Source organism: Leucopleurus acutus (genome assembly GCF_964270905.1).
Source record: "Leucopleurus acutus genome assembly, chromosome: 19".
NCBI classification, from domain to species: Eukaryota; Metazoa; Chordata; class Mammalia; order Artiodactyla; family Delphinidae; genus Leucopleurus; species Leucopleurus acutus.
The window spans coordinates 17,259,907-17,286,186 of record NC_139161.1 but is presented as its reverse complement, the minus strand read 5'-3'; the positions used below and the strand labels follow the sequence as shown (position 1 = coordinate 17,286,186).

The window sequence follows — 26,280 nt, the reverse complement described above, 5'->3', positions numbered from 1 at the left end:
TCCCAGTCACTAACCACACACCTTAAAGACATTCCTATAATTTTAAGAATCGAGAATTATTAGCCATGGGCCAATATCTCTCTTTACAGAATTAAATCCTCGTTTACACTTTAGGGACTACTTTTTAGGAGTAAACCATTCTTGCTTTAGCTAACAAGTGTTTATGACCTTCAGAACCTTTCCGCTGAGGACAGAATACAATAGTAGCCTTTAGGACGCACCTTTTCATAAAAATATTCTGTGCGGGCCCTCATAGGCCATCGAATCTTCTCGTATTCCTGAAGCAGAATGGTATGGTCCAGAACCCGCCCCATCTTCTCTGCGATCGGCCTTCCTTCCTCGGCGAGACATGTGCCTCTTGACCAATGGGCGCTCACGTTTCTCTAGCGAGGGATAAACGATGGAAGGAGGTGGCCTGGAAGACGCCCCCGACGCGCCCTGGGATTGGCTACGTCGCACGGCGCGAGAGGACGGCGGGCCTGAAAGATGGGAACTACGACTCCCAGCTTCCTGCGATGGGGACCCCGTTACGCATGCGCATGGGCGGGGCGGACCGTCTTCTATATAAAAGGGGCGCAGAGGGCTGGGAGGCAGCAGTTGGAAGTTGGCAGGTGGAGAGGCAGGTTGGGAGGGGAAGTGGGGGGAGGAGGCGGAAGAGGAGCTGTCGGAGGGGGGAGGAGGGAGGGAGGAAAAAGAGGAGGAGGCGGAGGAGAACTGAGCTGAGCAGAGCATCGAGCCAAAGGGGAGATGAGTTTGTCTGTCCTCGGCTGAGGCTCCGGCCGGGCCTAGGGAAGTGGGAGCACGGGTTGGAGCGACACCCGTGGAAGTGGGAGGAGGTGGCTCTGGGACTTTAACCCCTTGTGGGCTCTGCGGCAGGGGATTTAACCCTTTGTGGATCCGGCCCCTCGGAGTCAGCGTCATCGGGTAGTTTTAACCCCTTCGGGGCTGGGTTTAGCCCGTTGGATTTAACCTAATCTCCTTGCCCACCAACTCCTTGATCGCGGGGGCGCTCTGCGGGGAGGCTTGAGGCCCACCCCCCCCTGCACAACACCTACTGTTCCTGCTGCTGCACCCCCTTGGACCCGCTAGCCGGCCGCGCTGTGGGCCCTTAACCCTTTACTGACTTGAGCGCCCCCAAATTGCAACTGGAGTTTGCTGACAGAAGGACTGGCTGAAGGCATCACTGCAGGAATTACAGACCGAAGAGGACTGTGCTGGACATTTTTGAAAGAAAAGAAAACCCTTTTTTCCTTAAGGATTTACAGCCAAAATTCTTCAAACTCCGAGAAGAGGATTCTATTAGCAATGGCCGAGCCACTCTTGTCAGAGTATCAGCACCAGCCTCAAACTAGCAACTGTACAGGTGCTGCTGCTGTCCAAGAAGAGCCGAACTCTGATCGCCCCCCAGGCGCGGAGGAGCGGGTGCCCGAGGAGGACAGTAGGTGGCAATCGAGAGCGTCCCCCCAGTCGGGTGGCTCTCCGGGGCTGGGCGGGGAAGGGAGCCTGGAGCTCCAGCCGCCTCCCGTGCAGACCCAGGTCTGCCCAGAATCCAGCTGTCCAGAAGCGGGTGAGAAGGGCCAGAATGGGGACGACTTGTCCGCTGGCGGTTCCCCCCAGCCGGCGGCGGGAGGGGAACAGAGGCCGAAGGCCAACAAGTTGGGAGCTTCTACCGCAGGGGGCGAGGAGGCGTGGGGACAGCAGCAGAGACAGCTGGGCAAGAAAAAACATAGGAGACGCCCCTCCAAGAAGAAGCGGCATTGGAAACCGTACTACACGCTGACCTGGGAGGAGAAGAAAAAGTTCGATGAGAAACAGAGCCTGCGAGCTTCGAGGATTCGAGCCGAGATGTTCGCCAAGGGCCAGCCAGTGGCTCCCTATAACACCACGCAGTTCCTCATGGATGATCACGACCAGGAGGAGCCGGATCTTAAAACCGGCCTCTATCCCAAACGGGCCGCTGCCAAATCTGACGACACCAGCGATGAGGACTTTATGGAAGAAGCGGGCGAGGAGGATGGGGGCAGCGACGGGATGGGAGGAGACGGCAGCGAGTTTCTGCAGCGGGACTTCTCGGAGACCTACGAGCGGTACCACGCGGAGAGCCTGCAGAACATGAGCAAGCAGGAGCTCATCAAAGAGTACCTGGAGCTGGAGAAGTGCCTCTCGCGTATGGAGGACGAGAATAACCGGCTGCGGCTGGAAAGCAAGCGGCTGGGCGGCGACGACGCGCGGGTCCGGGAGCTGGAGCTGGAGCTAGACCGGCTGCGCGCCGAGAACCTCCAGCTGCTGACGGAGAACGAACTGCACCGGCAGCAGGAGCGAGCACCGCTGTCCAAGTTTGGAGACTAGACTGAAACTTTTGGGGGGGGGAGGGGGGCAAAGGGGACTTTTTACAGTGACGGAATGTAACATTATATACATGTGTATATAAGACAGTGGACCTTTTTATGACACATAATCAGAAAAGAAATCCCCCCTGGCTTTGGTTGGTTTGGTAAATTTAGCTATGATGTAGCTTGTGTGCTTTCTCCTGTTCTTTAATTATGTGAAACTGAAGGGTTGCTTTTCTTGTTTTCCTTTTTAGGAGTTTTTTCTTTTTTAATGTGTAATTTGACCAAGTTATAAAGCATTTTTCTGTTAAAAATCCCCTCCTTAAATGGAGCTATAAGGTGGCCAAATCTGAGAACCATTCAATTCGTTCTAGTTATAATAAATTTAATATTTGTAAATGTAATGTAGTTTCAGTGTGATTTCTAGAGCTAATTCAGAATAGTACTGATTTATGTGATTGCGTTTTTGGGGGGGGGGAAGGAATCATCTAATTTGTCCATTTTCAAAAAACAATCTTTAATGGGAGAATTTTCAATTTGCCCAGTCTTCCCTTGAATGGGTTTTAGTGTGCTACAATATACAGTTCCGGCAAAATATAAAGATTTAATTATCTTCAGTACTGAAGTGTGCTTGTTTTCTAGTGCCTTGGTTTTCTTTCTTGATGCTGGAGAAATAAACCAGTGTTGGGTGTTTGGGGAGTAGAAAGTAACTACAATCAGCAGCTTAAAATTTTAATTCTGCTTCTCAAAAGCCGTTCAAAAGTCTATTAACAAAAACGTGAGCCTAATTTGGCAGTTTGTCAGGTTCGACAACTGACAGCCTCACTTCATTCCTACAAGTGTGGTTTTAGTAATTCCCCTCTCCTCCCAATAAGGCTGGAAGTTGTTCTTGGATGCCTGGAAAAGGCTCTTCGTAAACCTCTTGCTTTCTTAGTGCAAGCAATGGTTGGATAAACTTGTGAGGCAGCTCTTTATGTTAAAATATTCAGAGGTAGAGAATATTGTATTTATAGAGGAAATGGCCATTTGGGGCATTCCAAGGACTTAACCCTAATTGTCCAATACTCAGGTGCTCCCTATACCAAAAAAAAAAAAAAAAAAAAAGGAATAGAAGCTGTCCACCTTTCCATGAGAGTCAAACTAAAATTAGAAATGCCCCCTCACTGCAAACCAAATGTAAAGCTTCTGGTTAAGGAGCTAAATTAAGTCCTTAGGGGCCAAGTGGGAACCATGCACCTTCCCTATACAGCCGCTATTCTCCTCAATCTCCTAAACTACTGATAGCTGCTTAGTCCTTGAGTAGTTTTGCTCTTGAAAATGCAGGGAGGCCCTGAGAATTAATTTCTGCCCCCAAATCAAAATAGTAAGAAATTGTAAGATTGTTCCCTCCTGTCACCATGATTAACCCAGCCCATCTTTACCTGCCCTGTGTCAGTGTCTCCCTAGAGCAACTGCATTGTTCAAATCACTAGCACAGGGGTTCCTTCACATGGGGCCTTAGAAACCATAGGGGGCCTTGGGCTCCATGAACCCCATGCAATTTTATGTAGACTTGTATTATGTGTACATTTTTCTGGGGCGAGGGTTCGAGAGAACATGAAGTTATCAAACTCCCTGAAGGTTAAGAACCCTTGGGAAAAAACCTCCCATTGGGAAGCTTGCTTTTGCAGCTAAATGAAGTAGTGGAGGTGGTGGGTATGTCAAGAGTGAAATGCACCTTATGATGCATGAGAAGCAACACAAATCCATGAATCAAGGGAAATTATGGCAGTTAAGCCTGACTCAGGGCCTTCAAAGCTGGACTGAGCTGGCCCTATTCTGGCAGATGGTCCACTGGAGACGATGTATGATCAGCTTTTCCTTTGGCCTAAAAATTACATTAAAAGTCTATTTTGAAATAGTTTTTGTTTTTAATTTTCCTTCTGCCATGACGTCATGCAGCAGTCCCAGAAGCAGCAACACTGCCCTCTGCCTTTACAGTGCACAGCAGAAGCCTCATTTTGACTGAACTATATAGGATGCAGCAGTGATGACCTCTGATTTCAGAAACTCTTCTTACTTAACAAGATGGATTTAAATATAACCATCTTGTTTCCCCGACTATTAGTCTTAGAAAGACTCTTAGTGCATTTATCATCAGGAAAAAAGTGTAAGTTTTAGGAGACATTCAATCCAGTCTTAAAAATATATATAAATATTTAGCTTTAAGTAACTGTCATAAATTACTTTGATTTACCTTGAGATATGCAACTTTGTCTGAAGTTTGCTTTCAAAGGCACCGACATTTTACTGCATTTATGCTCTTAGAATGATGAGATTTGTGCAAAATTTCAGTTTTCTATCACCACTTTCTACATTGAGACACCTAACATATTGCTCTAAGGGCAGAGAGAAAAGACTCTGAACTACCTATACTAACAGGATCATGACAACTGATCCTCAAGTCCACTCTAGCCTTTCACTAAAGGCTTTTCTGCTAAACATTGTAAATGAGCTGCTCCAAAGATCATGCTTACACATTAGCAATTTCAGTTCTCTTTCTTATACTGGGGCCTGGATATCCAGCCAGGGCAAAGCACTTCCCAAATTTTGGAGACAGCTGGCTGGACTGCTTAATCCTCCTCTGAGTAAGGAAAACTTTTCTTGGGCCAGCCTATAACCTAAAGTGACCCTCAAGAGACGGAGCCCTTTAGATTTCAGTTTGCAGGGGAACAAGCTAAGGAGCTCCAGATTGGTTTAGTTCTGAAAAATGGACTAGGTATCTAAAGAGAGGAAACATTATAAAATTAGACCAGACTAGGAGTCAAAAACCAGGCTCCTAGTTATACCTTTGACAAATACTAGCGGTACAACCCTGGACGCATCTCTTATTAAACTCTCTAAGCCTAATTCTTCATCAGCAAAATGGGGCCGTGCCTACTTCACATAACTGCTGTTAAGGATTAAAGGAGACAGCATGAAAATAGGCTATCCAAAAGTAAGGTACCATTGGTATCATTATTGGTTCTTTTTAAGACCAGAGCAGTTGCCCATTTGATCAGTATTTTAATTTTCACTTTGTTCAGAGTAAAATAAAAATCCTTTGCTTGGGGAAATATAAATAAATATACTTTAACCCAGTGACTTCAAAAGTGAGAGAAATCAAAGAGGGAATCTACAGAAATAAACAAAATCCACAACTAAATAGTCTACCTTCAGAAAACCAATGTTTAGTCAAATATTAGGTAATGTACTACAGGTGTCCCCCTGTCCACTTACACCACCAGAAAGGAAACAAGTATTCACAACAGTGTGACAGAAAAGCTGGCTAGAGTTAAATAGCACTGTACTTGTACCTAAGTACACCTGAGTTTGTGAGTTCTTTTAAATGATTTTTCACATTTCTCAAGCAAGATTATTGGAATAAAATTCCACTATCCTTTCTCGTGTAAAGTGTAAATGGTTGTTGCTAGAAATAAAAACTAATTTTTAAAAGAAAATGTCAAATTCAGGCCCTGAAGAGTGGGATCTGCTTACCAAAGGGTAATAGTCATACTCTGTAAGTAAGACAAAATATATGGTCTAGGTGGCAAAGATTCACGATTTGGCCAATTTCTGCCAGTTGTCCTTGAATGCTGGAAAGCATACAACCTCATTTCATTTCTTGTTGAAAAAACAAAGGCTGGTTTCAGACAGATCAATAACACAGCTCTCACAAATCCTCCTGAATGAAGTTTTTCTTGGGCTTTACTTAGAGGCAGTCCAATTATGACAAATGATGTAACATGGGTAACAGCAGGAATAATCCTAGTAGTTTACTAACAAACTTCTGCACACCAACAAAATTCTTTCAAATGGTTGAGCTGGTACCAGGAACTGTTGGTAAGCCTCCTGAAACAGCTAGTGTGATTCTTTCCCTCAATACAGCACCAAGAGCAGTTACATCTGGCTTAAAATTTTCCAAAAAGAGCAAAAATTCAGAAGCGTATTGTAAACCCTCATCTGAAGGCACATTCTATTTGATACATCCACTGACTGTGTGTGAAGTGTTAAAAAGCCCTGGATCTACGGTGGTCAAAAAGGATATTCCTGAAGGAAAATGTAGGAATTGTAGAGTGTTCCATGCACAAGAATTTGAGAAAATGACAGCATCACTGCTCTCGTAAACTACTGAGTAGAATTTGTCCTAAACTCCAGAGCATCAGAGAAGATTTGAAGTTCTGAAGTTGGCTTTAAGCACGCAATTCTGCATACCTGGATAACTCCAGGACAACTTTCAGTCAAAGGCAGAAGACCAACCAGAGGATGGAGGGGAATGTCTAGGAGGTTAGTTCTACCCTCCTCTCTGGGTCTTACTAAAAGTGCATTTAAAAGAGCAAACATTTGAATTTAAAAGGAGAAAAGACAAAGAGGATGGTGAGGGCTAAACAAAGTAAAAAACTAACTGGAAATCAAATAGTTCGGAAGCAAGTATCTTCATCCTGAAGAGGAGGACTGCTGCAAAGAACTACTCCTACCTCTGTCAATGAATGCTGCTCACGCATAGCCACTACTCCCAGGAGGTGGCCATCAGGCAGACGTAAAACACCCAGGACTTGCGGTAACAACTGCTTGGTACCCTGAGACTGACCCTCATTCAACCTATTTGGATGGCCCATGGCAACCAAGGCCACACTTTGGTAAGGTAGGCCTCCCAAATGCCCTAAATAACCTTTGAAGCAGAAGTCCTAAAGTTTCCAAGTAACGAAGTTAGAGCAAGTAAATGTTTACATGGCCACTGAAGAGTAGTTACTCAAGGTATTTATGAGGGAGGCTGCATTGATACCATTTTCAAATTAGGAAACTGAGGCATATAGGGTTTGTCATAAACCACAGAGCAACTCATCTGAAAGAGGAGAGCTGAGGAGGAAGTTGAAGGTCTAGTCGAAAGTTAGACAACAACAGACTCAGCAACAAAACGGCCAGTTTGGCCTCATCTTCAGGATTTGGCCTCTAGCCAAGCCAACCAAATCTGTGGTGGCACACACAGAAATAGAACCTGGGAGTTCCGAACTTCCAGTGCTGTGTTTTGCTCAGTAGATAACCAAGGGACCATTAAATGAACTGATTTTACTCCCAACTTCTCTTATCAAGGAAAGGAAAAGTTTATGGGTCAACCTTAAATATGATAAGCTTTCATCTTTAAAAACAAATACCAAATTTCTGCACCTGGTACAGTATTCTCCACTTAGTAGCTTCCAAAGGTTTAACTATAGATTACTTCACAATGGAGGATAAATCACAGTCTGCGATCCTCCGCCATTAAATTCTTGACAGAGGAACCACAAAGATAATCTTTAAAGCCCCTTTCAGCTATAACTATTTAACTCCTACCAAGTTAGTGTCAGCTTTTCCTAACTGGCATATTCTCTTGATCTGAACAACAGTGTGAAGTGAACATGACATAAGCCAAGTCAACCCACAGCATGAATCAAGTGTCCTGAAGCTTTATTTAGGATAAGTGGTTCAAATTTTAGATTAACCTGAGTCAAAGGTGATCGTATTTTTGCAATCCAGTTCTAAGACTTTCTCTGAGAACATCTGGGGGGCAAAGGGAGAAAACAGTTAAAGCTATGGAACTGTCACTCTTACAACTTAAAAAAAAAAATCACTTTATTAATAGGAGGAACAGGGCTTCAGTTCTGAAGAAACTTTGCTATTAAGGCCAAATGCTTCGGAACGATTTGACCATCTGTAATCAGCAATGAGACGCATCACAAGGTACCCTCTAAGATAAAGCTCACCGCCCATTCACTCTCCTAATTCCGAGTCTACCTAGGCATAATTTCAACTGACCTTTTAGCAACAACATTAAGCTACCCCTGACCTATGAATCTCTCTGAATTTAGATTTCAAGCAGTAAGAAACAAAATGGTTTCATCTGCAATTCAAGAAAAGAATTTCACATCAAACTTCAATCCTTAAGAAGCTGCTACAGCTATACGGTTGAGTGTTTATTTTCTCAAAGTAGGTTTCCCCTGCTCCCCCAAACGCCACATATATGAAGTAGCTCAAAATTGCAATTTCTATTTTGGTGGCCATCTGGGATCCACAGAAGTGACTTTCAATTACTTGTTATTTCAAAATAGAGATTCCCTAGTAACAATGCACCAGTGGCAAAATACTCCCCCATTTTGTTTCGTCTGTGGGAGAAAAGTTCTTTAAACTGGAAAGAATTTGTAGCCTTATAAAGACTACGTTGGAATTAGTTCGTTTTTTCCTTTAGGAGGGCGGCCATCTCCAAAAGTTTTGGTAAAAGTTATGGCTCAGATTTCAAAATGCAAACAGATGTTCCTGAAGCATCCGAAATGGGCCACTCCATGTTTATTCCCAGAACCGTGGCGACTCCAAGTTGTTTTGTGTCCCAACTCTGCAAAGGGCAAAAGCGCAAACCCCTTTGGTGTAAACCTTCAAGAGACGTGGAACAGCACACTTTTGGAGTTTCCCAAAGCGGCTGGCGACGTGCGAGGTCAGGTCGTTCAGAGAATCGGGGCTGGACAGGAGAGATCTCGAGGGCAAGAGCGCTCAGAGATTTCCACGTGCCCCGATCTAGCTGGTCCCTGGGGAGAATTAGTGGTTGCTACAGTAGGAAGAAGGCTGTTCCTGATCACAGCCCTGGCCGCGGGACGGCCTTGGTGTACGGGGGGAGATGGTGGGTGCACCTGGCTCTCTGCCCTCGGAGTCTCCAGCTGACTGCCACGCCAGAGGAACGCGCAGTCGGAGCTGCGACCTCCACCCGCCCCCGCGGCGCCCATCGAAGTGGGGGTTCCCGCTACGCCGGGCCTCGCCGCTATACCCAGGCCGCATGGGGGTGGGGAAAGAACTTAGCGGAGCTCGGCATCGGGATCTGCGCCCCCGTGGAAAGAACAAGGGAGAGTCATTTCACCCGGTCTCTACTCAGCTGGGGTCTCGGGAAATACGCGGTAATTACCCAAGAACCCCGCCCTCTGTGAGAGGCGAGGCTGCGGGGCTGCCGGGATGGTTTGAGGACCGGGCCCGGCCAGAGAGACTCCAACCTTCACCCCCCCGCGGTCCCCGGTCCCACCCCCCGCCGTCTCCCGGCGCCGCCACTTCAGGCAGCCCACTCGGCCCGGCCTCTCCCCGCGCCCGGACCACCCCCCATGGGGTGCTCTCACTGCGCAGCGAGTCCCTCCGCTGCCTCCTCCCAGCCCAAAATGGCGGCGGCGGCCACCGATCCTTCTCGTCGCCTTCCTCTAGGGCCGAGGATCCCTCCGCGTCCAAGCCCCTCCCCTCTCAGCCGGATCTGTTTTCTGCCCAGTAAAGATTAACGCCATCAATGAACTCTTTAATTGAGCTCGGAGAGGCGGTTGGATTGTGCTTCCGCACAGCTAATCGTTGACGAAAAAGGGAATATTGGCAGGCGAGTGGACCAATCAAAGGGGCACCGGTGAGCGCGGGACGCCATTCGCGCAAGGGTAGATGGGTTTTAGAGTTTTCTGTGTGTCTGTTGAAATTACAGGATCTTGATCCGCCTTCCCTAGCTAGAAGAACTACAATCCCCAGCAGGCACCGCGCTGCCAGGACGGGGTGGGGGGCCTCCCCCCAACCTCAGTGCCTGAGCGGCTTGACCAGAGCTGCAGCAACTGCAGCAAGAGGTAGGGCTGAGCCGTTGGGAATTGCAGACAGGCGGTCGCACAGAAAGACACACAGATGTAGTCCTGTGCATAGCCCCTGACAGCAAATAGGTCAGTTCCGCCTTTGCAAAATCTCCTTCCCGGATCATTTCCCCTCTTCCAAGGAATCCTTCCTTATCCCTGTTGGGTTTCCCTCCCAGCTGCCTGTAGTGCGAAGACTTCTTACCCTTTCCTCCGTTTCCCATCCTGAGAAGAAGGAGGGAGGCAGGCCAGGCCCTGTAGGTGAAAAGGCCTCAGCCCCAGGCTGGGCCCAGTCGTGTGTTTTGAGGTGATGACTTCTGGAGCCCAGCCTGGGGAGGAGGTGGGGGCCTGCAGTCAAGGTTGGGGCCGCTCGCTGGAGGCAGTGGGGAAAGGACTCCTCCTCGGGCTTGTCGGAGACACCGACCCACTCCACTCCCAGCCTGTCCAGGTCATTGCTGTGTCTTCGCCTCCCCAGGCAGTCTTTCCCCCTCTTTGGTTGCTGGGGGAACAACGCTTAGGCCTAGCTTCCTAACTGCCAGCCTGCCTCAGTGAGTTTCAGGAGAAGAGTATAGGATGCAAGCCCTGGCCTGGGGCCTGAGGAGCAGGACTGGGGAGATGGCCCCTTAATCTCCATTTGACCCCTTGCTGGCGTTAAGTGTGAAAACCAGGCTGGAGGCGGCCCTTCATTTGAAAATGAGGGTGTGCAGGTCTGGTGCTACAAAATGGCTGCCGCTGACTTGGTAAAAATTTGCTGGGTAGCCAGAGTCTTCCTGAAAATTCTCCCTCGGGACTTAGATTTCTATCATTTAAAGCAGGTGTCACTAGTTAAAAGGCATCTGCTGAAAGATTTGGAACAGAAGAAGGTGGCTACTCCAAACCAGACCAACTGTTAACACAGAGTCACCAGCAGCCCTGGAGGAGGCCAAGGTAAGCCCCATTCTCCCAACCACCTGAGTGCCCTGAGCATGGGTCCTGCCAACTGGGATCCCGGCTTCTTGTCTCAGATGTGTTAGTGGATTTGGAAAACCAGTATTTTTAAATGAGTCCCCACTACGCGCTGAGCAGTATGGCAGATTTAATTCTGCGCTATCTCATGAAATCCTAGTAGCCATTCAGGGTAGAAATTACTATTTCCATTTCAAAGAAGCTGATGTTCTGAGAGCTGACATGCCTTTTCTAGAATCATGCAGCCAGCAAGCAGAAGACCCAGGGTTTAAACTTAGCGTCTTAAACACTGCCTTGCATTTTGTCTAGGCTGTGAACCAAGTCTGAAGCAGGGAGAAGAGTTTGAGCCATCGGTTCATAATTTAGGGTGGAGGTTAGGGGGTAGGAAATCACCCAGGAGAGAGGGGAGAGACAGATTGTATCAGAGAACATCTAATGCATGCCCTCAGAGAACGTCACCTTCTGATCTGGCAACAGGAGCCCAAACCCTCCCACCCTATGCTCTCTCTCACTGGCCCCCACCTTGCCCATTCTTCTCCCCTAGTCCACAGCTCCCTGTAGGTAAGAAGGGAACTCTAGTCCTCTGATCCACCCTACCTAGCTACTTCCAGTAAATTTTCCAGATTTATTTAATTTGGAGTTCATGGCATGTCAGGGCTTGAAGGTTCAGAGAGGGCAGATGACTCACCCGGGATCACACAGCTTATCTGCAATAGTGGTGATGGTGGAAAGGGGACAAGCCTTCAGGAGGGAGACAGCATGTGGGGCTGAGGGGCAGGGCTGGCTTGGGTGGGGGGCTGGGAACGGGTGAATGACTGTGCGCACCGAAGCAAGCCCCCTTGCCTCGGACTTCCAGTGGCCTTGCCTCTTCCTGGGTGGGGCAGAAGGTCTTCTCAGTTGGCCCAAGACACTGGTGGTGACAAGGCCTGTCACTCTTGATTGTATTGTTACTTTATGACATTCTTCCTGCAGGTAAAGTAACAATACAACACAACAAACAACACACACGTACACACACTCCAATGTACCCCATCCCAAATTATGAAGAGAACTTTGGGGTCTCCAAAACGCACGTTAACACACCTCCAGCTCTTAAACAGGGCTGCGTGCACCCCCCAGTACACCCCCTACACGCGTGTAGACTCTTAAACAGGGCTGCATGCACCCCCCAGTACACTCCCTACACTCGTGTAGACCCATGCTCAGATGTCTCTGAACCGTGTTGAACATTATAAAACACTGTGCCAGTGGTGGTGGTTATTATTAGAATTCACCAAACCACAAACTTCCAGCAATTCATTCTCCTCCCCCAGACTCAGTACTTCCAGCCTCACCACGGCAGAGATAAACAGATGCCCTGAACACACGCACGCTTGACAGAATCCTTTCCGCCTCTTAGATAAGGTGTAGAATTCTCTGGGCTACAGACTGGAGATTGGTCCTTCCTCTCCCTAGTGCTTTCCTGCCCCTCATGTAGAAGAGTGATACCAACTTGTGCCTGGAATAAATACACTCCATTCACCCTAGAATGACAGAAGCGAGAGTGTCATGTTCCAATATCTTTTGGATCCCCCCCCACTTCTGGGCTTATGTCATTTAACATATATTTATTGAACACTCACCTTGGGCCATGCTTAGCGACACAGTGGTGAGCTGAACAGATACGACACATTCTTCTAGGAGAAAGACAAGTGGTAAATGGTAATGTGCTAAATGCTAAGTGGGACATTAACTGTCACATGACAGGGAGTCACCGGGAAGGGGAATGGGGGCTACTTAGATAGGGTGGTCAGGGAGGGCCTCTCTGAAGAGCTGACATTGGAACTTCACCCTAAAGGATGAAAAAGAATCAGTTATGCAAGTAGCTGGAAGCAGGATTGGCAACATAATTTGTGGGGTCAGTGCAAAGGGCTCTTAATTCAAAAATTACTAAGAAGTTCAAGACAATGACAGCAGAGCATTAAGCGAGGCGTGGGGCTTTTCTGAATGGGGGGCTCTGGGGGACTGTACAGGCCACTTGCAAGGAAACCAGCTCTGTCTGAAAGATACGCTTTCTAGGAAGAGGGAAGAGCAAGCGCCGTTTGGGCTTCTGATCAACCAATAATATATCAGGAGCCGCTTCCCATCCCATTTCAAAGAGTATTTATTGAATGTCTGCTCTGTGCCAGGTGCTGTTTCAGGCATTGAAATTACAGAGTGAAATACACAGGCAAGATTCTGGCTCTCACCATGAGTTTGCTTGGGGAGGGTTGGGGGACAGACAGCAGACAGGTAAGCCCAGAAACAGACAAATGGTTGTAGAAGGTGCGAGGCTAGAGAGGGACCAAGTGAGCTGGGTGTAGGCAGGTCGGCTTCAGGCCGGATGAACAGAGGATTGCACCATGGGATGGGCCATCTGCGATCTGTCCTCCTTTTTCCTCTCTCTTTAGACCTCTCGTGTTCCTGGGAGCCCCAAAACCTCCCCCGAGCCTCATGACCCTGGAGGTTCCCTGCCCCTGACACCCCGGATGGAGAGCCACTCAGAGGAGGAAGATCCTCCCGGCAGTGGCCTAGGCTGGAACGGTAGGGGTCCCCGGGCCCAGAGCCCAGGGCGCTGCTCAGTGGAGGCCGTACTGGCACGGAAGAAGCACCGCCGGCGGCCTTCAAAGCGCAAGCGGCACTGGCGGCCCTACCTGGAGCTGAGCTGGGCCGAGAAGCAACAGCGGGATGAGAGGCAGAGCCAGCGGGCCTCCCGGGTCCGAGAGGAGATGTTCGCCAAAGGCCAGCCTGTGGCACCCTACAATACCACCCAGTTCCTGATGAACGACAGAGACCCCGAGGAGCCCAACCTGGATGTGCCCCAAGGGGCCTCCCACCCAGGCTCCAGTGGGGAGAGTGAGGCCGGGGACAGCGACTCGAGGGGCCGAGCCCATGGGGAGTTCCAGCAGAGGGATTTCTCCGAGGCCTATGAGCGCTACCACACTGAGAGCCTGCAGGGCCGTAGCAAGCAGGAGCTGGTGCGCGACTACCTGGATCTGGAGCGGCGGCTGTCGCAGGCCGAGGAGGAGACGAGGAGGCTGCAGCAGCTGCGGGGCTGCACCAGCCAGCAGCCCTGTCGCCAGGTGGAGGAGCTGGCCGCCGAGGTAGAGAGGCTCCGGACGGAGAACCAGCGGCTTCGGCAGGAGAATGAGATGTGGAACCGAGAAGGTGGCCGCCGTGGTGGGGAGCGGGGCACCTAGGGGTGCCCCCCCATCCAGGCTGACCCAAGGAGAAGGTCCCGTTTTGTACACACTCAGGCCAGCCGAGTCTCAAGGAGGCAGGTCTCAGCACCTCTGCACCCCCTGAGAACAGCTAATTTAGGTTCCGGCTTCCATCTTGTCATTTCCACAGTTTGTTCTTTGATGTCATCTTATTTTTCACAAAGGAATTAAATGATTTTGGTGAGATCACATGGGAGTGGCTAGCATTGATTTCACTAGGGCTGCTCTGAGGATCAAAGCACTTCCATTGCAGAGAGGCCTGGGGCTGCCCCCAGCCTGGGAGGACAGCAGACCCCTGCATCGGGGGCTTCTCAGCGTCTCCAGAGTGCCTGAAATCTGCTCCATGTATCTGGGGGCCATCAGACTGCTCTGAAGGTTTTAGAGAGGGGAAGGCAGAGGCGGGAGGGGTCTCAGTCAGGAGTCACCAGGTTCAGCCAGAGCCTGACGTAAGATGCAAGATTGCTGTGAGGACCTGGGAACTCCCCCGGGAGGGGAGAGGGCTAGGCCCAAGTCCAGGGGTTTCTTCAGGGTTTGTTCCCAGGCTCCCTGTATTTTCCCTGTCCTCCCCACAGTGTAGACGGCTGGGCTGGACAAGGTCTGGGTGCCTTGTGTCTCTCTGTGCTTGACAGCCTCCCATCACCCAGCTGGGGGTTGGGCAGGAGGTTAGGTTTGCCCCCTGACCTCCTAGAAGAGCGCTTACAAGTAAGCGCTCAAGGGGACTTTTCTCCTGATGGAAAATAAGCCCAAGGCTGGATGGACAGGGGATCGATCCTTAGCAGAGCCGGAGGCTTGGCTTTTGGGGTGCCATCCTGCTGCTTTTAGCCTAATCACCTGTGTGGTTAATTCCCTCTGAGGTGAGCCCCTCACCTGTCTGTCTGATAGAGAGCTGAGTCAGCCCGGATATGCCACCAACCCACCAGCAGTCTTGGGCTCTGAAGCGAGCTCACACGCCCCTCACACGCAGACCCACCTCTCCCCAGACACCTTGTCTCTTGTTCTTGTGCTGCAGAGTGTCAGGCTGCGGTGGTGGAGGGGAAGCTAGTCAACTCACCAGTGAGCCTGTATTGGCTCTGCCGCCGTGCACAGGGAGGGGCAGAGGCCTGGCGGGCCCAGCCTAACCTCGGTTCCAGGAGAGCTCATCTTGACAGGCCACATTGGGCGAGAGAAGGGCTCAGGCCTGGGAGCTGCTGGGATGGAAATGTTGAAAAATCCTGTGTGTTGCCAGGACAACTTTCATTTCTGCCCCGTCACACCCAGACCTCTCCAGCGTCTTCTACAGCGAAGTAAGGCCAGAACGGATCCTAGGAAGGGATGGGTTTTAAGAGAGCAAAATCTCCCATCTTTGGGGTCTCCCCCCACCCAACCCTGGCTGGGAGTCCTAGCCCCCTCCCCTTTGATCCCACACACCTCTGTCAGGAAGGGCTAGAGGAATGATTGTCCCCACTTTGCAGATGGAAAACCCAAGGCTCAGAGAGGAAGCGGCTTTTGGATTCCAGGAAAGCTGGCCTTAGGCCGGCCTTCCCCTGTGGGGTGCTAGCCAGGGACCTGAAGGCCCCTGGGCAGGGTGCAGGCAGCCTCCCAGCTGCTGCATTCCTCAGCGTGGAGCTGGAGGGAGAGGGGAGGGCCAGAGCCAGGACAAGGTTGTTTACCCGGAGGCGTGTGTGTGTGTGTGTGTGTGTGTGTGTGTGTGTGTGTGTGTGTGTGTGTGTGTGTGTGTGTGTGTGTGTGTGTGTGTGTGTGTAAAAGTAACTAGGAGGGGAGAGGAGATTCCAGAGGGCTGCCGGAGTGTGGGGGAGGGCTGTGGGTGCAGCGTCGAGGGAGAGGGTGCTGGAGGTGTATCCCTGAGCAGGCAGGAGCTGCACACGGGGGAGGGGAGAGGTGAGGAGCTTGGCCTTTCTTGGTCAAGGAGCTGAGGAGCCTGGAAAGAGAAAAGCTGCTGCAACCCCAACAGACAGACAGACAGACACACACACACACACACACACACACACAATGGCTGAAGGGCTCTGGGTCAGGGTCACACTGAGGTGGGTTCATTTTCCCAAGGCTGGTGGGGCCCAGGATGGGGCAAGAAAACAGAGGAGCAAACCAAAACCAAAACCAGAGGAGAAGGGTGTGGGAGTGTCAGGAGGGGCCGAGAGGGATCAGTGAGGAGTCAGTGTCACCTCCTTCCCCCCACCTGGGTCCCTGACCTCAGTGCCCAGAACCCAGGGTAGAGCTGGCGTGACTCGGGGCTCGGCACTGGGGAGGGCCAGCTCAGCCCCGGTGGCCAGATGCGGGTTCTTTTTGCTTTTCCCTCTCGAGCTGCCTGGTCCTGGGACCCCACCTCCGTGAGGAAGCTCCAGTTTACAGCCTTCACCACCCTATCTGCTGGGGAAACCGGGCTTAGACACACTCCCCTTTTCTCCCCAGGCCTTTCCAGAGCAGATGCTCAGTGCCTCATTCCCTCATGGCCATTTGCTTTCCAGGACCATCTCGGTCAGCTGGGCTGGGGGAGGGAGGCCCAGAGAGGCAGGTAGTTCCCAGGAGGGATTTCGTACCCTGATCTGGGATCCTCCTTTTTCCCCACCCAGGTGGACACCCCTGTGTCCAGTGGACAGTCCCTGCCTGCAGTGGGGTCAGGGAATGAGAGGTGATGGGGTGCACAGAGCAGCTGAGGCGGCGGGAGGAGCTGCCAGGACGTGGGGAAGGGGGTCTGAGGTGAAGTAGTTCGGTATGAGTGAAGAGGGTGGCCAGTTCCCATTGCGCCCCGTTGGGCGCGGGCAAGGATGGCACTGGCCCTTTAAGTGGGGATGCCAGTCAAGGCCCTCCCCCAGCCAACCCAATTCGAGGGCACACTGAGCATGTGCAGGAGCTGTGGGAGCCGGAGGGGAGGGAAGTGGCTGGAGAGATTCCGGAGGGAGCACCTCTCCCCCCCTTACTTCCTGTAGCTGCCCCCTCTCTCCTTCCTGGGTCTGACAAAGGAGCCCACGGTGCTCAGCCAATCCCATCCCCCCCATCCCAGACCCCCGGTGGGTGCTGTCCTCTGGGGGCTCTGGGGCCTGCAAGGGGGTGACAGGTGGCCCCTCAGCCCTGGGAGGTCCCGGCAGCCCCCCTGCTGCCCGGAGATGGCACCCACACGCAGCTCAGTGCCGTCCTCACTTCCCCGCTGTGGGAGGGTGGTGGGTGCTCTTCCTGCTGCTTAATGTGTTCGATTTCATTCCACTGGTGCCAAGGTTTCTAAAGGAACTGCCTACCTTGATGATGCTCTGCTCTGAAAATTAAAAGCATTTAAGAAGACGAGGTCCCTGCCCCCACCCCCGGGAGCATCCAGTCTAAAATCTGAGAGGAAGCAAACGGCTCGGAGGCTAAAAGCGCCTGCCTCGCTCCCCCTCCTGGTTCTCCCTCCTTCCTCTAAAGGGCAGGGGCTCCCAAGTTCACGGGATCAAACTCTGCTTCCTCAACCAGCTGCATCCTCCAGGCCACCCTCCCCTGCAGCCTAGGAAACCGCCCCCCTCAAGCCTTTCCCCCACCTCCAACTCCCCTGTTTCTGCAACAACGTCCTCCTTCCTCCCTCACATCAGGTTCTCCTTCCCTTCCCCGTTTGGCACTTGCCCACTCTTCTTCCTGTAATCTCTTATCTACAGGTACCCTTTTTTCTTTCTTTATTTTTTTGCCGTGCCCCAGCGGCTTGCGGGATCTTAGTTCCCCCGACCAGGGATCGAACCCGCGCCCCTGGCCGTGAAAGCGCAGAGTCCTGACCACTGGCCAGGGAATTCCCCAGGTAGCCTTATTTTCAATTGAGGTGAAATTCACGTAACATAAAATCAACCATTTTAAAGTGAACAATTCAGTGGCGTTTAGTACCTTCACAATGGGTACAACTGCCACCTCCGTCTAGTTCCAAACATTATCAACCCAAAAGGAAGCGCCATCCCCATTTCTGCCCAGGCAGCCATCAACCTGCGTCTGTCTGTATGGTTTTACTTATTCTGGGTATTCCGGTGGTAGAGACAAGAGGGAAAGACTAGTCTTCTGGGGCCTGTATACCGAAAAGCACAGATTCCCTGAGGGCCCTCTGTGAAGGGAGCGCTGGACCAGGAGTCCCGAGCCCTGTGATCCATCCCAGTTCTGCTTCTAACTCAGGAGCCTCTCCTCCCCTGTTCAACGGGGCTGGGGGGGCTTCAGGCCAGGATCCTGGGCCCTCCAAGGGCTTACCCCTGGCTGGGAGCTTCTGTCTGGGATTGTGATGCCGGGCCTGAAAAATCTTCCTCTTTGGGCTTCCCTGGTGGCGCAGTGGTTGAAAGTCCGCCTGCTGATGCAGGGGACGCGGGTTCGTGACCTGGTCCGGGAAGATCCCACATGCTGCGGAGCGGCTGGGCCTGTGGGCCGTGGCCGCTGAGCCTGTGCGTCTGGAGCCTGTGCTCCGCAACGGGAGAGGCCACAGTAGTGAGAGGCCCGCGTACCGCAAAAAAAAAAAAAAAAAAAAAAAAAAAAAATCTTCCTCTTTAATACTCTTGGCTCCTTGCTGCCGGGTCCAGGCACTGAAGGTGGCCCCAGGAGACTGTGTGATTAGTACCGTGGGGTTTGGGGTCAGAGGCATGAGATGAGGAAACTTCGGCTCAGAGAGGTTGAGAAACTTGCCCAAGGTCCCACAACTCCTGCTTCACTGGAGTAGCAGCCGGTGCTATCTGATTGTATTCGAGCTCTTGACCACTGTGTCCTCCTGTCTTCAAAGAGATGAAGGAAGTTAAGGGCTTAGCAAAGCGCCAGCCGTGTGGGAAGTGCTCTCAACTGGAAGCAGCCATACATTTTACTACTTTGCGGAGCCTTGCATAGCCCTGAAGTGAATAGCTCCATTCCAAGGTGGTTCTTGGGAGCTCCCCTCACCCCCCCTTACCTTATCTTTGTCCTCCACTGGCCTCCTTAGGAGGACAGCTTCTGTGGGGACTGAGGGGCTGCCTGCACCCTGAGCCTTTAAGGCAGGTGGGAGTGAGAAAGTGTGGCTCCCCTCTCCCCTAGAGAAGGAGATGTTATTGCTGCTTTCAGCAGAGCTCAGTTCACCCATTTCTCCATGGCTGAACGCCCACCCCTGCCCCGCAAACAAAAAGGACTTTGTGGACCCAGGGGAGGGAGGGGACTGCATAGGCCTGGCCTGGCAGCAGACAGACTGAACAGCTGGCTCCCCAGTTGGCCACTGTGTCCAGGCTGCCTGTGGGCATGGACATTCCAGAGACCACCTGCCCCAGAGATCCTCCTGGGACCCCATCCAAGATGGAAACGCCCAGATCAGCCCCCTGGGCACCTGCTGTCTCCTGCCTCAGGACAACCAGGATGGGCCCCCTCCCCTGCCCCATCCCTACCCCACTCCAGTGGCTCTGAGAGGAAGTTCCCAAGGAGACTAAGTTGTGAGGAGACGTGATGAGCGTGTCCAGAGCCTACCGCGGCCACAGCCCAAGGTTCCACGGAGAAGGAAGGGAAAGGGGTCTTTGGGGGCCTATAGTCTGTCCTGGCTCCTGATCCTTCCAGCACCCTCCTTGGGGTTCTCCTTAGGCCCACACACACCCAGTCAGCCATTCAGACTCCTTTACCATAGTGTGAGGACTTGGACACAGGGAAGCTGCAGGATTTCTCACAGCCGTGCCCGGAACCAAGCCCTGTGGCTGCCCAACTGGCCAGCATCCTCTCTTACTGTTGGGCCCTCAGGCCCCACTGTCCTCTCTGGCTAGACCTCCCTTCCTTGGCTTCTCTGTCCCAGCCTCAGCCATTTCCCTCTTGGGCCTTTGATAAACAGGATCTTTTCCTCTGGGCCCCTCGTCCAACTGTCCTCACTTGTAATCCACATCAGCTGTGTTTGTAGCCACAGGCAACACCCCTCCCTGGATTCACCCCACTTCCAGGATCCTTCTCAGCTCCCCTTCCTCAGCTGCCTCTCCCCCCTCCTCCCCTGGGCTTCAGATGCTAGACGCCTTTTTTTAACCTTCCGCATGAATTCCCCAAATCTTAACACTATTGAAAAAGTCTTTTCATCACGATTTGAAATTTCCATGCTTGTCAAAAACTACCTTCACAAATGCATTTGTGAGTTTTCTATTCCACTAATTTTAAATCTATCTCATTTATTGATAAACTAATCACATTAAAAAATTCTTATCGCTACTTAATACGCTTTAATATCTGATAGCTCTATTGTCTCTCCTTACCCTTCTTTTACTAAAGATTCCTGGATATTCTTAGATTTAAACTTTTTCTAGAGTACATTTAAAAGCAGTATGTCCAGATACCCTCCCCAAAGCATATCTTTATGTATCTATATATAAAGATATAGATAGATATGCAGATATAGACACAGATACAGGTATCGTGGAAGGAAGCATGTGAGAGAGTTCTAGATGTTACCTAGTTCAATATCCTGTCTTTAGGCTGAATTAAATATCTTTCTAAATCTGTGACTCTTTCTTACATTCTTTTTTTTTTTTTTAATAAATTCATTTATTTATTTATTTTTCGCTGCTTTGGGTCTTTGTTGCTGCACGTGGGGGCTAGTCTTCATTGTGGTACGCAGGCTTCTCATTGCGGTGGCTTCTCTTGTTGCAGAGCCCAGGCTCTAGGTGCATAGGCTTCAGTAGTTGTGGCTCACGGGCTCAGTAGTTGTGGGTCGTGGGCTCTAGAGCGCGGGCTCAGTAGTTGTAGCACATGGACTTAGTTGCTCCACGGCACAAGGGATCTTCCCGGATCAGGGCTGGAATCTGTGTCCCCTGCATTGGCAGGTGGATTCTTAACCACTGTGCCACCAGGGAAGTCCCTCTCTTATGTTCTTTAACCATTTTTTTTTTTTTGGCCGCACCACGTGGTTTGCAGGATCTTAGATCCCAGGATCCCATCAAACTTCTCCCCCTGCAGTGGAAGCTCTGTGCCTTAACCACAGGGAACTCCCAGTCATTGGAATTTTTAAGGCTCGGTGCTGGGGTGGGGGGTGGGCGTGATGTGCAGGTTCAGCCAGGGCTGAGAACTAGAGTTCTAAGAGTTCCGAATGTTCTCTCTGCCCAGCTTGCCTTGGCCCGGTGTGTAGGTGCCTGGCATCTGTCCACATCCCTAGGAGACTCCAAGATGGCATGACCTCCAGTGGGCAGACGCCAGCAGTGAGTCAGGGTGTCAGGGTGTTTGGGGAGCCTTGAAGGGCAGACCAGGGGATGGGCAGAGCTCAGGTTAAAGAGCAAGGAGGAATTTCCACCAATCAGTGGAGGGTCCAAACTGTCCCTGGAGACTCGCAGCCTCCATCACTGGATGTGCCAGGGCTCATGAGGAAAGGCAGGAAGTGAGACCAGAAAACACGCTGAGGGCCCCTCCAGCAATCAGATTCTGAAATTCTGCCTGGCAGAGAATCATTGCCTCATGGCCGCAGCAGCACAACCACTTGTGGTTTGTGTGCGATGACGATTCTGCCCCATCTGGGCGGGGGTGGGGTGGGAGCTCTGGACTGGGGATTACCCGGCCTCCTGCTACTGGCATCCGTCTGTGGGCAAGTGTTGTGTATGAGTCCGCCTGAAGTTTCAGGATCATATGCTACCCTTGCTTCCCTTTTTAGTGCCTTCTTGATTATCTCCTGTCCCATTTTTCCTTGCTTACCCAGAGCAGAGGTAGGGAGGGAGGAGGCCACTAGGAGGCTGGGCAAGGAGGGTTCTCTAGGGCCAGCTGGGCTTCTCCAGTGCAGAGGTGAAGAGCACAGACTCTGGCATGGGACTACTCAGGTTCAATTCTGCCTTATTCTGTCCACTGCTGCTCCCCACCCACTGCAGAGTAGGAGAGGCACCTTCCCCGTCACCTCTCTGGACACATACGTCCTCCTCTGCTGGTGAAGAGATGCCGTCTCTCACCAGAAGCACCATTTTTTCATCCAACAGATATTTACTGGCTGCGTTAGTCTTCTAGGGCTGCCATAACAAAGTACCATGAACTGAGTGGCTTGAGACTGTAACGTCTCACAGTTCTGGAGGTTAGCAGTCTGAAACCAAGGTGTAGGCAGGCCGTGCTCCCTCTGAGACCTGTAGGGTAGCAGTCCCCAACGTTTTTGGCACTAGGGACTGGTTTCGTGGAAGACAGTTTTGGCATGGTCAGGGGGCATGGTTCAGGTGGTGATGCAAGCAATGAGGAGCGGCAGATGAAACTTCGCTCACTTGCCCACCCCTCACTTCCTGCTGTGCAGCCTGGTTCCTAATAGGCCTCAGACCGGTATGGGGCGGGGGGGGGGGGTGTAGCTGGGGACCCCGGCAGGGGAAGGAGTTTTCCTGCCTCTTCTTAGGTTCTGGAGGTTTGCTGGCAATCTTTGGCATTCCTTGTCTTGTAGATGCATCTCTCCGATTCTTTGTCTTCCCTCTCTGTGTGTCTGTCTCTGTGTCCAAATTTCCCCCTTTTTTTTTTTTTTTTTTTTTTTTTTTGCGGTACGCGGGCCTCTCACCGTTGCGGCCTCTCCCGTTGTGGAGCACAGGCTCCGGACGCGCAGGCTCAGCGGCCATGGCTCACGGGCCCCGCCGCTCCGCGGCATGTGGGATCCTCCCGGACCGGGGCACGAACCCGTGTCCCCTGCAGCGGCAGGCGGACTCTCAACCACTGCGCCACCAGGGAAGCCCCAAATTTCCCCCTTTTATAAGGACACTAGTCTTGTTGGATTAGAGCTCACCCTGATAACCTCATTTTAACTTGATTTACCTATGTAAAGGCCTTATTTCCAAATAAGGTTACATTTTGAGGTATTGGGGTTTGGACTTCAGCATATATTTTTTGTAGGCGGGGGACACAAGTCAGTTCATAATAGTAGGTGTCTGTGCTGTGCCAGGCACTGTGCCAGGCACTGGGGGTTAGCACAGTGATGGACACAGCTCCTGCCCTCATGGAGCTTACCTTCTCTTGTTGTCTTTTTTCCCCTACAGCTTCTTATTTATTACTAACTCTTGTTGGTGAATCACACTTGAGTGTTCAAAGCGCTTTCATTCACATGAGTTTCTTTGGGCGATATGACGAGGTCCCCACTTCACAGATGGGGAGACTGAGTTTTGGAGTGACTTGTTCAGGGTCACGTGACTAAGCAGTAGTAATGCCAATAATGACAATATTCAGCAATTGCTAGATTCCAACCAGTGCAAGTGTCACACACTACATCACACACTTGATCCCCTCAAGCATTTTTCAAGATGAGGAAATTGAAGTCAGTTACCCAATGTCATGGGCTGATAAGAGGTTGCACTGGGACTTAAACCCAGATGGTCCAGTTCCAGCGTCCATGCTCTTAGCCACCACCACATGGCTCACTACAGCGAGCTGCAGCCTTGTGCCTTTTTCTCTGCCCTCTGCTCCGCACCAGCAGTCAAACCTGATTTCTCAATGTGCCCTCCATGCCTAGCAGAGAGCGAGTCACCTCTGCTCTTTCTTATTGAACTTCTCTAAAGCTCTTTCTCCCTTCCTGCTGCCTTCTTGTCCATCTCACTCTGGACACAGTTGCTTTTTTAAATGTTTAATTTATTACATAATATTTTAGACATAAAACAAACACCTCACCGCCCAGTTAAGGAAATAGCAGTATTGCTATTATTGTTGAAGCCCCAGCAGCAATCCCTCCTCAACTGCATTCCATACCCTAAAGGGAACCAGGATCCTAGATTGACGACAGTCATTTCCACACGTCTTTAGAAACACAACGTTGCTTTTGACTGACAGTAAGGGATTTTTGAGTTTGATTCTTGACAAGGAAACATAGCAGGAGGTGGGGATCAAGGTGGAGGTGTAGCTTGAACTGACTCTTTTTTTAAAAAATAAATTTATTTATTTATTTATTTTTGGCTGTGTTGGGTCTTCGTTGCTGCACGTGGGCTTTCTCTAGTTGTGGCAAGTGGGGGCTACTCTTCATCGCGGTGCGTAGGCTTCTCATTGCGGTGGCTTCTCTTGTTGCGGAGCTCGGGCTCTAGGCACGCGGGCTTCAGTAGCTGTGGCTTGCGGGCTCCAGAGCGCAGGCTCAGTAGTTGTGGTGCACGGGCTTAGTTGCTCCGCGGTATGTGGGATCTTTCTGGACCAGGGTTCGAACCCGTGTCCCCTTCACTGGCAAGCGGATTCTTTTATTTATTTATTTTTAACATCTTTATTGGAGTATAACTGCTTTACAGTGGTGTGTTAGTTTCTGCTGTATAAGAAAGTGAATCAGCTATACATAAACATATATCCCCATATCTCCTCCCTCTTGGGTCTCCCTCCCACCCTCCCTATCACACCCCTCTAGGTTGTCACAAAGCACTAAGCTGATCTCCCTAGGCTATGTGGCTGCTTCCCACTGGCTATCTATTTTACATCTGGTAGTATTTATAAGTCCATGTCACTCTCTCACTTCGTCCCAGCTTACCCTTCCCTCTCCCCGTGTCCTCAAGTCCACTCTCTACCTCTGCGTCTTTGTTCCTGTTCTGCGTCTTTATTCCTGTTAGGTGGATTCTTAACCACTGTGCCACCAGGGAAGTCCCTGAACTGACTCTCTTTTGAAAATACATTCCGGGGCTTCCCTCGTGGTGCAGTGGTTGAGAATCCGCCTGCCAATGCAGGGGACACGGGTTGGAGCTCGGTCCGGGAAAATCCCACATGTCGCGGAGCAACTAAGCCCGGGAGCCACAACTACTGAGCTCGCGTGCTGCAACTACTGAAGCCCATGCGCCTAAAGCCCGTGCTCCGTAGCAAGAGAAGCCACCGCAATGAGAAGCCTGCGCACCACAATGAAGAGTAGCCCCCATTCGTCACAACTAGAGAAAGCCGGCGCGCAGCAACGAAGACCCAACACAGTCAAAAATAAATAAATAAATAAAATAAATAAATGTATTTAAAAAAAAGAGAATACATTCCGATGAAATATTTTAGACACAGAAAGGCATCTAGGATGATAGACTGAACCTCCTCCTTAGGAAATAAAACATTAAAAAGAATCCCTAGGGTTTTCCTCCCTGATCGCATCCTCCCAGATGAACCACCCACCCGAATTTAGGGCTTATTTTGAGCTGAATCCTGGGGGAGGAGCAGGGGCTTGCAGTCAGGTGGGGGTGGGAAAGGGCATCACTATCAGAGAGAACGGCAGGGCAAAGGCTCGGAGGAAGGAGTTTGGCAAGCGGGTGTTGGGCACGATGGCAAGCTGGGTACGGGTGGGGGAGGAGGGAGTTTGGGAGGTAGCAGGCAGCCCCGCCCTCCTCAGGGACCTCACTTCCGTAATTCCCTCTGTCATTGCCCTAATTACATGGACTCACAGTGAGCTGTTAGCTTCACTCTGAGATCCTAAGGGTCGTGACCCTGTTAGTCATCTTTGTCACCCCTGCGTCTAACATGGTGGGTGGCACAAATGGGGATTTTATTAAATTTATTAATTTATTTATTTGGTGGCGCCGCACATCTCGCGAGATCTCATTTCCCCAACCAGGAATTGAACCCAGGCCACAGAAGTGAAAGCCCAAAATTCTAACCATTAGGCAACCAGGAAATTCCTTATTAATTTGTTTTCTCTCTCTCTCTCTTTTTTTTTTTTTAGCCCACCGCCTGGCACGTGGGATCTTAATTCCCAAACCAGGGATGGAACCCGTGCTCCCTGCAGTGGAAGCACGGAGTCTGAACCACTGGACCGCCGGGGAAGTCCCCCTATTAAATTTAAATTGGTAACTGAGTGAATGAGTAACTGTTTAACTGATCGCAGCCTGCCTTGGTCGGGGGTGCTGGTGGCAAGAAGGCAGTCTGAATGGAAAGTCTGAATGAGAGTTTTGGAAGAGAATCGTCATCTTTTTCCCCATCAAGTACAGCGTGGCACTGCCTTCATCTATGTTACCAAGCAGAGACCTTGCTGGAAGGCACATCAGCGAGGGGGAGACATCTGCTGTGCAGACAGGTGTGTGATGATGTGATGGATGACCAGACGGGCTTCTCCCAGCTCTGGCCGCCACCAGTGTCACTCACAACCCTTCAAAAACTGTTAGCTCTGGAGGTAAGTGAATAATCAGTCTCCCACAGGAGTAGGTAGGACCTATTTCTCTTCCTTAAAAATAACCCCCTCCCCTGTGTTCATCAGGCAGTTAAACTCTGCTGATTGCTGTAGAGGCAGCCGCTTGTTTGCATTCCTAGAAGCCCCTCTCAGGGCTG

At 50.9% G+C, this 26,280-nt stretch overlaps 2 protein-coding genes across 4 annotated transcripts; both read left to right on the top strand.

Moving 5' to 3' along the window:
- Window positions 1–686: 686 nt before the first annotated feature.
- Window positions 687–6,518, top strand: HEXIM1 (HEXIM P-TEFb complex subunit 1). Its single transcript, XM_082861660.1, has one exon. The coding sequence runs from the start codon at window positions 1,306–1,308 to the stop codon at window positions 2,347–2,349; it is 1,044 nt and encodes a 347-aa protein (XP_082717786.1). The 5' UTR covers window positions 687–1,305; the 3' UTR covers window positions 2,350–6,518.
- A 3,453-nt stretch (window positions 6,519–9,971) lies between these two features.
- On the top strand, window positions 9,972–14,270 carry HEXIM2 (HEXIM P-TEFb complex subunit 2). 3 transcript variants are annotated; one of them, XM_082860341.1, is made up of 3 exons: window positions 9,972–10,054; window positions 10,777–10,891; window positions 13,339–14,270. In XM_082860341.1, the coding sequence occupies exon 3, from the start codon at window positions 13,417–13,419 to the stop codon at window positions 14,125–14,127; it is 711 nt and encodes a 236-aa protein (XP_082716467.1). In that variant the 5' UTR covers window positions 9,972–10,054; window positions 10,777–10,891; window positions 13,339–13,416; the 3' UTR covers window positions 14,128–14,270. The 3 variants fall into 3 exon arrangements, with proteins under 3 accessions (XP_082716467.1, XP_082716468.1, XP_082716469.1); XM_082860342.1 differs by having other exon boundaries at window positions 10,009–10,054; window positions 10,780–10,891; XM_082860343.1 differs by lacking the exon at window positions 9,972–10,054 and adding an exon at window positions 10,365–10,412 and having other exon boundaries at window positions 10,780–10,891.
- Window positions 14,271–26,280: the final 12,010 nt, after the last annotated feature.

Coding starts and splice junctions, on each gene's coding strand:
- HEXIM1 (XM_082861660.1), top strand. CDS start 1,306: ATGGCCGAGCCACTCTTGTCAGAGTATCAGCACCAGCCTCAAACTAGC.
- HEXIM2 (XM_082860341.1), top strand. CDS start 13,417: ATGGAGAGCCACTCAGAGGAGGAAGATCCTCCCGGCAGTGGCCTAGGC.